We start from the raw sequence: 12,902 nt of genomic DNA on the forward strand, positions 1-12,902 counted from the left end.
AGCATAAATCAGTTAAATGACGAAAAATTAGGTGTCTATTTACTTGTAACCACTCAGTGTATATGTACTACACAAAATCAGTCATAAGCTTTACATAATAAATATGATAAAATTAATATGTACATGCTAATTACCTTCAACTGAACTATGGTTTAATGCATATGCAATATGTTACTAATACTTTCATGTTTACAGACAGATACATTAGATCAACAAGACAGCTTTTAGCCAGGATGATATCCAGTTCATAATAGTATAAACTTCAGTAGTTTTTGACCACATTTAGTTTAAGCACATAATGAGGGGAATATCCAGCATAACAATACTATTTAGCTTAACCCAAAGATCACTTTTTACACAATCAGCATGTAGTTAATTATGTAGTAAATTACTTTGAAGTAGTAACCAGTGTACTGCCATTAAAAATTTTGATTACACTAGCTTTCTGGTCAAAGCAGAAAGGATATCAGAAAATGATTTGCTTACATCTGTATTTGGTTAATTTTAGTTGGAAATATTACCCATTGCTATAAACTGACAATGTAGAAAACTTGTTGACTGTACGTATGAACACGATAACCTGTGAAGTAAAATGATATAAGAACATTTATATTAAGAAAAACCTTGTTTTGACTCCTACTACACAAGTTAATTAAGTAGTGATGAAAATAGTTGTAATCATAAATTGCCTTTAGTTAGAAATGTCTGCTATGTTTGCAAGTATAAAATATATTTTGCATATAATATTTTCTTTCACAGCTTCCAACTGATTGATAAGGTATATAAGCTTCTAACTCCTCACAGGTGAAAAAATATCATTGTAAAATTCAGTGCTGAAAACTTCAATTCCACAGGATGTTTATTTCTGATTTCATGGTTAATAAAAAAATGGGGGGTCATTCTGATTTTACATCAATGCAGCTTGGCTAAGAATGTACAGTACCCTGAAACTAAGTGTCATAGATTAAAAAATAATACTATATTTTGACTTTAAAGCATGCACAGAAATGTTAAGGAAAGTTTTCTCTAACAGAAAGTCAAGTCAGACCTTTACCTTAAGTGGTGTTGAATAAATATTTTCCTCGAATAATTTAATATTTTAGGTAGAATAAACAAAATTTTTTGAGAGTAAACTCCTTGATTCTGTCCTCCTGTAAACTTTATACAAATTTTTTTGAATGAGCAATTACATCTATGTCTACAGGCACAAAGTTAAAACAAAGTACAAAAAACTAGTATAACAGATGATTTATGATACGCAAACTACCAATAGCATAAAATAGAGTATTTCTGTAGCTCAAACAAATGTGAAGCTCACTTAATAGTACATAAATAGCAAATGCCAACTAAGATGCATTATCAATAACTTCTCATCAAAACAAGCTACCTAAGTAGATCAGAGCCAAAACTTAACCTAGTAAATAATATAGTTAATTTAATACATCAATCTAGCCAGATATAAGCAATGTCATAAAACAAAAACATATTTTGGGTATAATTTAATGAATCACAAGTTGGATACCTTCACTGCTTTCAATATTTTAGAATGTAATCTTAATAATATTTCACCAGGTTCTACCAGCTTAATCCTAAAATTGATATAGTGAACTAATAATACAAAATAATTCTCATAATAAAACAAATATATGTATAATAAATAAATGAAAATGAAAAATTAGTTATGCTATTCTAAAATTACCTTTTCCAATATTTCCAGCACAGTCACGTCTGCACTTTTTGGATATTTTATGTTTGATATTTATTGTTGTACATAATTTTATTTCCTTCCTCATAAAATTGTATACATTATCTTCAGCATGATATAATATTCCTAACTGGTTTATAAACACAGGACATGCTTATAATTACTATCATACCGTCAAAGATTCTTCTGAGAGCCCAAGTCTCTTGTGTAAAGGAATACATTTCAATGTACTGGCAAGAATATCACAATGAATATTCAGAAGATCAAGATCAGGTTGTTCATTGACATCTTCATCCCATTCCTTTTCATCTTGTAGGCGCAACTGGCTGGATGAATCACCTTATTTTCAACAAATATTCCATTTTGATTCCATGAAAAAAAAGTGCTTTTTTCTAACTGTGTTATTAATTGATCTATCCTCACAATAATGGCAAACAAAAAATTACATATAGCTTAAATTAGCCAAATAAAACAATGTACATATAATTGAAACACATTTAGGACCTTTCAAGTACACAGAGGTTTGAGTATGTTACTTTAAAATAATTCTAGATGTGCAAATCAGCAAGTCATATGACACTCACAGCTGATATAATATCAGGATGGAATGGCATGAATCTCAATTACACTTTAATATTTTTTAGCATTTTGTAGGTAGCATGATGCTACCAAATTTTGATCAATTTTGGGAAGTATATGAAGAGTCCTTTCCTATGTATAGTATTTATACATTCAGATCTCAAAGATTGGGATTTAGAATTTCCAGAAGGAAATATCCCTTGCACCTAATAGCACTGAAAAACAACTGAATATGGATCAACTTGAGGCACTAGGACCATCCAGAAAGAGATCTGAAACAAATTATACTCCAACCATGGTAACCAAATTGCATCATCTTGTAAAAGGTAAGAATTAATGAACACAATGGTCAGTGGCAAAAGCCATTCATGTGTTTAAAGCAACACTATACAATATTATCATGAAAGATCTCTGCCTGAAAAAACTACAGGTCATATCACATAAGTTTCTTCCACGACATATCCCTTCAACCACTACTTAAGCAGCTGGGGAACAAAATGGGTATTCATGGTATACGAGATGAAAACATACTGGTTAAATTGTTGGATTCAGCACCTATGGATCTCTGTGCAATCAGAGAGTTTAAACAAGCACTGGGAGCTGTTGTCCTCAAGAAAATGAATTATGGAAACCATGCAAGAAAATGACAGTCTCATGATGGAGGCTTCTGCACTGCATGGTTATTGTCTAGGTGCATAAATGTCAAATAGAGCATGACTAAAGGTAACAATATAGACTGTAACAGTGTGGTGGGGTTTCAAAATCACTTTAATATAATGTACTCAACCTCTGAATAACAAATTGTTAATTACATATTAAAATATATTTGACATTTGAATTTTATCTTTAATTCAAAATATTTAACAAATCAGGTTGAGTGCATTGTTTTCTAACTAAAAAGTTTAGGAACAAAGATAACCTGCAATAAAATGAAATAAATAAAAAACAAAACAGAAATAGTATTTTAAGTATAAAAGAGATCTTAAACACAATTTTATGGTTTCAATAAGTGTGAACCTAATTCACAGAATTATATATACAATGACATATTAATATTTTACAAATAAAATATTCTCTTAGTTTATATTCAACTTTACAGTATCACTACCAGAAAACAGTTTTCCCTCAATAACAAAACCTTTAGGACTTCTTTCTAACTAGTTTTTTTTTTATATCCATCTAATTCAGCTATCTTACATTGAAGGTATCTTTTATTTTTACTTCATTGTTGTTCATTTTTTACCTTTATGATAGCCTTATTTATCTGTAAAATCTGTTTTATGCATAATTTTTAAAACCTTTAAGTTTTCAATCAATTCTTTTCCCCATTCCTTTGTGTATCTTATGAAAAGATTTCTTAAACTAATAGCAATCTGTCTCCATCTCTTTTTGTATCATTTCAGAAAAAGTAAAAAAAAGTAACGACTTAGTTTTGCCATTAGGTGCAAAGAAGTTTACCTGAAAAACCTAGAATCACCTCAAAATCTTCACCCTTCTGCTGATATGTTTCTTCTATCTCATTATCACATGTACTTTTCTCATAACGATTCCAGTTACTAGTTATTTTTCTTCGACTGTATTTGGTCCTTCCTGTCTCTGTTAGGTCTGTACGCTACAGTTTAAAAAAAAAGAAATTTGCTGAAAGCACACAAGTTACCATAAGTATCTAGAAAACATACTACAATTCCAGATAATCTAAAACTGCCATCAACGGTAATGCATCATTTCAGCCTCTCACAACAATGCAGTGTTAAGCAATTTCAGAAAAATGAACCTGCGTACAAATCAGATTAATCTGATGTTTCAGACAATAACAAATATGAGAAAAAAAAATTATTTATCTTAAAAGTATCAATAAGAATGTGTAGAAAAAACTTAATCCTGAAAATATTGCTGGTCTGAAAGCTTTCATCATAAATATACAAGTACAGAGAAATCAGTGAGTGTGTTTGCTTATTACCATTTCTTGCTTCATCTTATTGTATAATGAGTGTATTACATGACAGCACTAAAAAAAACACACTAGCTTCCTATTTATCCAATGATGTTTAGATACTGAACAGTTTTATTAAGATACCAATCATTATTTAATTTCACTGTAAAGCAAAATGTTGAGTGTCTAATTAAGTAAAAACAACATTTTTGTGTTACTAGATCATTGATTTATAGTATTAATATACCAATCATGGTTCAGCTGCCATGAACAAGCTGTGGCTAAGATGCATTTAATATATTGCTACAAAAAAGTTTACATATTCACTGTTATAACTTTAATAAGTTTCTATTTTTCATAACAAATTACAAAAATTGTTAATCTTCCTATTATATTTCAGGTCTATTTGACCCGAAACTGGTTTCCATATATTATGAAGAAATCAAATATATTTTTGAGTTTATCATAATGATAGTTTACATTAATTTCTCATGTTTAACATAAAAGAGTAAAAGTTATCTAAATAATAATGTTTCATCAATTCAAAGCTGTTTCAATTTGTATGAAATTGCACTGGGTCAATCTGACCCAAACACATAACAGACATACCTACATTCTGAATGTAACAAGAAGATTAATGTTTTTTTTATCAGTAACATATGTGTATATATCCATTTAATTGTGATATTTTCCAAAACATATGATTCTACTTTCTTATTTAAGTGAACTGAAATAGTTTTAGTATGGTAAGTAAATATACAGTTTTCTAAGCAATCATTCTTTTATTAAATAATTAGTCACCAGCAACCTTAGGCTTTTTTAAGGAAACTTAATATACATCTTAACATAATGTACTTTTTATATTGATAAACATTTATCATTCAATTTTTAGAAAAACTATTTAGTAGACATAGGTATTTTTGGTTTGCATTTATGTAAAACTACACTCTTATCAACATACCACATTAAGCCTGTCTTTTATTTATTGAATGCTCATTTTCTCGTTAGTAATTCTCATTCACATATCCTTGCTCAATACTTAAGGAGTTTGAAGTAGTGATGTAAGAACAGTGGCCATTCTGTATTTTCAAGAAGCAACTGGTTTCTCTTCGCTCATAACTGTTGCTAGAACAAGTGCTCACTATACATACTGCTAGTTGGGGCTTATGGTTGAGATAGCATCTTTATTCAATTTCTATCACAATAATGATTTAAATTGTTGCTTTAAAAGTGGTAGAAATAACTGAAATTTTGATGACTACAATAAATTCTTTGTCATGCCCTGTTTGACAAATATTGATGCCATACCTACAGACATTTCACTATAGTAATCCCAAAATGAGTCATATTTTCTGCCGTAAACTTTTAACTGGTGGTGGTACTAGTGATGAGGAGTCATATATGTATGTAACTTACATTATTTCTTTCTTCAACCACAACTGATTATGAAACTGGTAGTGCCAGTGCTTTCTACCAAATATTTCCTGTAGCAGGCATTATTGTATCAAGAAAGATGAAAAGTCTTACCCAACATGTGGAACATGCTTTGGTTCTAGCATTCAAATACTGAGAACCATCCAAGCTTGGATTTTTTTTTTCTTTTTTCTTTTGTGTACGATTGACTTCACGAGGCCCAAAACAAAAGTAATGTGTTTGTTTTGTTTAAAATATTTAAGTTAGAATAGACTGCTCAATTTGCTTAAAAAATATATATGTATTAAGCAAATAAAACATTAAAAAATGTCTAAGCTTTCCAGTGAATTCATGTTTTTTTAATTACATGAATATATATATTGGAATAATCAATAAAACCAACAATCACTTTATGCAGTTCTACATTTTGAAATGTGACAGATTTGAGATCATATTGCGTATTAGTTGAAACTATTTTGAATCTAAATAAGGATGAGAATCTAGAGACACCAACAAATCAGTAATTTATAAACTTCAAATTTTGTTTAGCATTCTTATAAATTTCAGAATATACAAGTAGTCTTTCACTGTTCTTGAAAAAATGAAATCCATAAAACTGTTTGATGCATACTTAGATATAAGAAAAATCACTTAGTAGTTATGCAACAGTTCTGTCTATTTAAAGTCTTCATATATATCAAATAGCTGATCTACTTGTGTCTGTCTTCTCATAAATTTCTAAGATGTTGATTCATTTTGATCATTTTTACAAGGACATATGATTAAAAAAGTATGAATTACAGTTGTGGAAACAGAATCACTCAATTTTTTCACACTTTTCTTTGGAATCACCATCTGTTTTGAGGTCTTAGGTACAAATATGTTATTAGGATGATACTTATTGCATCAGCAGCTTTATAAGCTGTTTGGGATAGTACCAGCCATTTTTTTGCTATAAATAGAGGTTCTTACTGAAAGTCAGTTTAGAAGCCTATCAACTACAATGTGCTTGTAATGCTCTCATAGCCATTGGTTGCGAGTGAACTCCACGAAAAAAAGCAGTCACTGTTTCTCTAAGCAAAGAGGGACTTTTGGTAAAGCAGTTTGCTAGAAGAATAAAATTTGACCAGTTTACTGTGAACTGCTGGGTGCAAAGATATACAGAGACTGTTTGTGTGAAGTGGTGAAAAGGTAGGGGTAGAGCAGCTGATGATCATGTTCTGAAGTGTGTGAGCCTGCAGAATCATCAACTGTTGTTCACAGATCTCAAAAGAGCATGGCAGGAAACCTTAGAAGGCACTGTCACCACATGTACCATCCGCCCTAGCCTTTGTTCAGCCAGTCTCCCAGCAAGATGGTCAAGAAAGAAACTACTCCTCACCAACAAGATGAGGCTCAACTAAGCAAAGGAGCATACTAACTGGACTTAATTAATGTGGAGCAAAGTGATCTCCTCAAACAAATCAAAGTTCAACCTGCACAGGTCTGATGGGAAGCACTTTACACAATGTTGATGTCAATCATCAACAGTGTCAGATAATAAGGAAATGAATTTCTAGTCAGGGTGTGGGAACACTTTATCTTGTAATAGGCACTATCAATTCTGACAAATATGTCGAGATCCTAATCCCGGTTAAAGCCAACAATTCGTAAACACTTCAACAGAGCTGATCAGTGCATATTTTAGGATGACTGCTCTATGCTACAAGGCTAAAAAGATTGGGTAATATTCATGCATTCTATGAAGTAGTTGGGAAATAAAAGAGGAAATTTCATTCTATGTGTATTGAAAAGACATCTTAGATTTTACTTCATTGCTTCAGATGAAAGACTATCTTTGAAGGGAGAGGATCAAGACACTATGTTAACCAGGCAATAGCCCAGATATCAACCCTATTGAAAACTGCTTGAAGGTAATGGGTAAAAAAGTTCAAGAGAAGAAACCAAGAAGCATCAAGGCATCATGAACTCACCTCTACCTACATTCAGTCCCTCATGAACTCTATGCCATGGCAGTGTCAAGCAGTTACTAAAGCCAGCCAGAGGGAGCACAACAAAATATTAAAACAAGAAACAAACTCTGTGACAACTTTTTGTCATTTAAATTAGAGGTGTTATATTTAAGTCTAGGTTTTTTTTAATAGGTTTTGTATTTGCCAAGTATTTGTTGATAATCTGCTGTAGTACATCTATCACAATTGGTTTGTTAATAATGAAGCATATATGTGTTTGGATGACTAAATTATGAGTCAGCTTACACCACACAATATCCATAACCATTTTACCCTAGTTCTGACACTTCCACAATGCACAATTTCCTAAAAAGTCACAGGAATCAATCCCCAGTTTTCTTGGAAAATGCTGGCTCAATAGCTTTCTTGAGAAAAAGATCTCTCACTGCCTCAAACAGATGATCGCTTGAGACAGGATCCCTTGGAGGAGGGAAAGGAAAGAGGAAGTGGTGACCAGAATGGAAGAGAAACACCCTCTAACAAGACTCACAGATTGGTAGTGAAGGTCTCCCAAGTGTCAACAAAGCAGTGGAGCCTGGCCCCCATTGGACCTGACCCTACTCTGTAGTCACCTATACCACAATTGATGTTCTTGACAAGTAAAGGCAAAACATGGATAACATCAAAATGTGTGTAAAGGACAAGGAGTGGAAGCAGGAAGAGGATCAGGAGCTGTGAAAGAGGAAAGTTGGGATAATCGATTAGCAAAGGATGATAGGGAAGTATGCAACATGATCACATCAACATGGAACTTCAATGAATCAGAATGGGTCCCCAAAAATTGTGTCATGCAAAAACAGTCATCCTTAAGTCCATGAGGAAAGAGAGGGGAAACAAACCCCTGCAAGCAGTGCATCTCTCCCCAACAAGTCCCAACAACAAAGCAACCACATAAGTAGATTAAGAGACAATGAAGAGAGCTTCACCAAAGTTGACCACAGAAGGGATCTGAGATCCTCTGAAAAACTGTCAGGAGAATAATAAAAACTTTGGACAAAGGTGCAAAGAGGAAAGCTAATGCAAAATGTTACCAAGTGTAAGGCAATTACTTGAAAATTGTCCCTGTGAAAATGATACAGAAGCCTCAGGATTAGAACCCCAGAGGGATAACAGTGGATCTAGTTATTGGGAATCCAAATAAAGATTTGAAGAGTGGTGGAATGTTAAAGCATGTTGGTCAGCAAATCGAGGGGGTCGAGGCATACTAACCCCAAACTTAATTTTGATAAAAATCATTGTACATGAATCTTAATCTCAGGTGAAAGGGAAAACTACAAATAGTCCGAATTAGGGATCTTACACAAAAGGGAATAAGAGGCATCATAGGAAACAGAAAAACCTTCAAAATGTGACAAACCTGTGTAATTAATTGGAGGAAAGGAGTAGAAGGTTAAACCTCCTCCCAAAGGTGCTGGACATGGTCATATGGCAAAAGAAAGAGCAAGAAAAAGGCTGTCTGAATCATCCTCATCCTGAACATTCTCATCAGCCTGAAGAGGTGCTAGCCTTTGTGGAGAAGGTGGCTCAAGCCTCATGTAAGAAGCAAACTCCTGATGAAACAAGGTTTGCACCTCCTTCAGATTTCAACCTATCTTCGTATGACAACTTTTACTAGTAGCCCTCCTCTGAACCCTTTTCAACAATTCAATATCCTTCCTAAGGTAAGTGGCCTAAGACTGAATGGAATACACTAAATGTGGCCTGAACAATTACCTATACAATGAAATGATAACCTCTTTTAAACTTATACTCAATATTTCTGTAGATACAACCTAAAATCCTATATGCTCTGCTACTATTAACAGTAAATTGTTTGGATGGTTCAAGTCAAAGAATGTCAACAGATTAGTAAGGTAAGATTTTCCTCTAGTGAAACCATGCCGACTATCTAACAAAATTTAAATTTTTTTTAACTGATTTTGCAAAGCGTCTTTTATCAGACTTTCAAAAAACTTCTTCTCACCACTAATGTAAGATTAATAGGCCTATAATTACTTGGACAATTTTTATAACTTCCCTTGAGAATTTAAGAAAATGGTAGCAGGTGGTGCACATATCCAATCCTTAACCTCCCAAAACCCTTGGGAGGATATCATCTGGCCCAGGAGTTTATCATTCTGTAAACTAAACCTAGTTATTAGCACTCTAACACAATTTTCTTCCCTTTAATATATATCACTAAATTCTTTACAAAATTAATACTTACCTCCATTGGCTCAGTCTTCTCTTCATTGGTACAAACTGATGTTTCAAGGCTTGAGTTTGTCACATTCTTCTCTTTTGTAGTTTCTATCTCCTCTTTCGGATTATACATAAACTTGTCATTTTGTGCACTGTTACTTTGTTTCTGATATTTTCCACGCTTTTTTGGCATCCTTGCTATGTAAATAACTAAAACAGAAAAAAAACTGCTTAAACTAAAATGCTTATAAAATGTTATTATGAATCACTAAAACTAAAAACATCCACATAAAATGCTAGTCCTTACATACTTTTTAATACATGGACAATGATAATTATTTTCCATCTACCAAACTTTTTACTACCTAAAATTAAAAAAAAATGTTCAATTCATAAAGACAGAGCTTTCTATATTCTTGAAACTAATAGTTGAATAATGGAGAAGTGGCAAGAATAAATTTAAAAAAGGACATGAAAAAATTATATTTGTTTTTTTTGTGTGAAAACTGTAGCAGCAGAGAGACATTGCAATCCTTATTTCATACCTTAATTTGCATTTGTAAACTTCTTTATTGTTTATTTCACAATGATTCTTATTTCTAAGAAGTGTCGAATACTTATAGATTTTCATCTGCAAAAAATTATTGTAAAGCTCTAAGCTAAACTCATTCACTTTTTACATAATTGAAACTTAAAATTATTATATTTTTTGTGCTTTGTAGTGCATGAAAATGTAAACATTTTTGAAGCCTCAAAAGATAAGATGGTCAACTGCAGATCTCTAAACTTGAAAAAAAAGTTTGAATTAACAAAAAGTTTAAACACATATTGAAGTTGAATTTGTGGATAGATTATGGTTATGTCATTTAATTTCTTAAAGATTCATGAGTATGAACCTGTTTGTGAAGAGATCATTACTCAGAGCTTTGGGGTATCATAATTCAGTGACCTGTACAGTGGTAGTTGTTGAACAATCTTACTAATGGTAGAATCTATAAAGTTGTTTGGGAAGGAGTCAAGTTTTAAAATGGATTTTAGTCTGAGTAACACTCACTGTAAAAGTTCACGGAAAGCCTAATGGATTTCATCCATTTGAATTGTTTTGTTGAGTGCTTTTACAGTAATTACATTACGAAATACCATGTTAATAATTTTTATAACTAAAATTTCACTTTTATAAAACACTAGCACAATTTAACCATACTTTATTATTTAAGGTTACATTTGATTTCTAATATTTAGTATCTTTACACATTTTACTCACAAAAATGTTTCAGATGTTCAATAAGGCTGCTATTCCTTTACTAAAAAGACATAGTACCTCTAAATAAAACAGTTCAATTCCATGACAGCTACAGTTAAGTGTATCTGAGTTAAGAGTAACTACCATAAATTTAAATTAATATCTTTGCTTTAATTTAAAAAAACAATTTGTTTGCAAGATCATGCAATGTCTGGTGAATCAATAAATACTTATCAAGTACCCAAAATAATATTGAAATGCATTATCACTGTTCGTTGTTATTTTTATATATGACCATAGAAAGCCAGTTGTGATACAGTATTACAAATCAGAAAACTGATTTATAACCTACTTGCATAATCCCTTTTAAGTTTTATTAGCAGCCATGTGGTGAAATCAACTATGTAGTAGGTTTCAGTATGAATAATAAGACTAAGCTTTTTCTAATACTTATTATCGAAAAGGCTTTTAAAAGATATCTTCACGTCACTAAAATCAACCATGTAGTAGGTTTCAGTATAAATAAGACTAACTTTCTCTAATGCTTATTCTCGAAAAGGCTTTTAAAAGATTTCTTCACGTCACTAAAACGTAATCGAGCTTTTGAATTTTATCAAACATTTCTAATGACTATCATTGTATATCATTATCAGTATCATTTCATTTTCAAATTTCAGAAGCAGTGTGATAGTGATACAGATAGTACTACTAGTAGTAGTAATCGTAATGCCTTGTTCGACCATTTCCAAAATATCATCTTTGTATTTCAGGTAAATGAAAAATAATATCATTATAAAAAATAGGTCCACACTAAACACTGTCTCAAATTTCAACTAAAATTAGTAAAAGAAGTTATTTTTTACTCACATTCTCCTCGTTACATCACTTTAAGTTTAACAGTTATCCCGTGGGCTTTCGTGCAATAAAGCGTGGTTAATAGACCCTCTCTGAGGTGTCGCCAATAGATACTAACAAAATTATAAATAATATAACATTGTTGGAGCCATTTTGTGCCAAACTGATTTAATCAAAGGCATTATACAATGGAAGCTTACATGCTTTCAAAATTAAGGTTGAATACCTAGAGTTACGATAATATAAAAAATGAAAGAAATACAATAAACATCCTTATATTTAAAAAGATAAAAAAATGACCTTACATTTATTAATGCCATGCTCGAACTGTTATATCTTCAGTTATTAAATTGATAAACAAATAAAACGACCCTTTAATTGGTAGTAGGTGTGACATTAAGTCTCAATAATACAAGTAATACTTTTTGCTTAACTTTTCCAATATGATTTTCTATTTAAAAAAGTGTATAACATAAGGCGTAGTAGAAATGCTAAGATACACAATTATTATTGTGATGTATTATTTTAACATTCCTACTACCAATGTGGCATTCGAATGATAAGTTAAGTACACCGTTATCGGGTCTTCTCAATAAAAAAAGGTATGTGAATCCAGTATTTTGAAGGAATATTAGTTGCTGAAAGTTAGATCTAAAAAAAAAGACAAATGTTCCATCCACAGTGCAAGAGCTCAATGGAAAACAAAAGTGGCAGAAATTCATACAAACCTAGCCTATACAAAGAAGGATCAATCACAACAACAAGACCAGCTAGTGGGAACAATTTTATTGAAAAATTAAAACTAGCAGATGTTAGTAGTTAGCTTGTGTATCTTAAAACATAACACGCTATACACCATCTTGTATTTGTAATTGTACTGCTCCAATTCCATAGTTATCGACATCCATATCCGCAATTAATGAAATATCTCTTTTTAATCCAGTAGATTTCCTCCAAATACATTTAAACATTTACCCCCAC

General features: G+C 31.7%; 1 protein-coding gene across 1 annotated transcript in view; it reads right to left on the reverse strand.

Annotated features, from left to right (window-relative positions):
• Window positions 1-12,035, reverse strand: part of LOC106457818 — a 25,429-nt gene extending 13,394 nt beyond the window's left edge. Inside the window, exons 1-4 of the mRNA XM_013917268.2 lie at window positions 11,934-12,035; window positions 9,849-10,033; window positions 3,743-3,896; window positions 1,878-2,044 (exon numbers count right to left, since the gene is read on the reverse strand). Coding sequence (XP_013772722.1) covers window positions 1,878-2,044; window positions 3,743-3,896; window positions 9,849-10,016 — 489 coding nt within the window. The 5' untranslated portion in view covers window positions 10,017-10,033; window positions 11,934-12,035. The remainder of the gene's footprint in view (window positions 1-1,877; window positions 2,045-3,742; window positions 3,897-9,848; window positions 10,034-11,933) is intronic.
• Between the last annotated feature and the right edge of the window lie 867 nt (window positions 12,036-12,902).

This window comes from Limulus polyphemus, unplaced genomic scaffold (genome assembly GCF_000517525.1).
Source record: "Limulus polyphemus unplaced genomic scaffold, Limulus_polyphemus-2.1.2 Scaffold377, whole genome shotgun sequence".
NCBI classification, from domain to species: domain Eukaryota; kingdom Metazoa; phylum Arthropoda; class Merostomata; order Xiphosura; family Limulidae; genus Limulus; species Limulus polyphemus.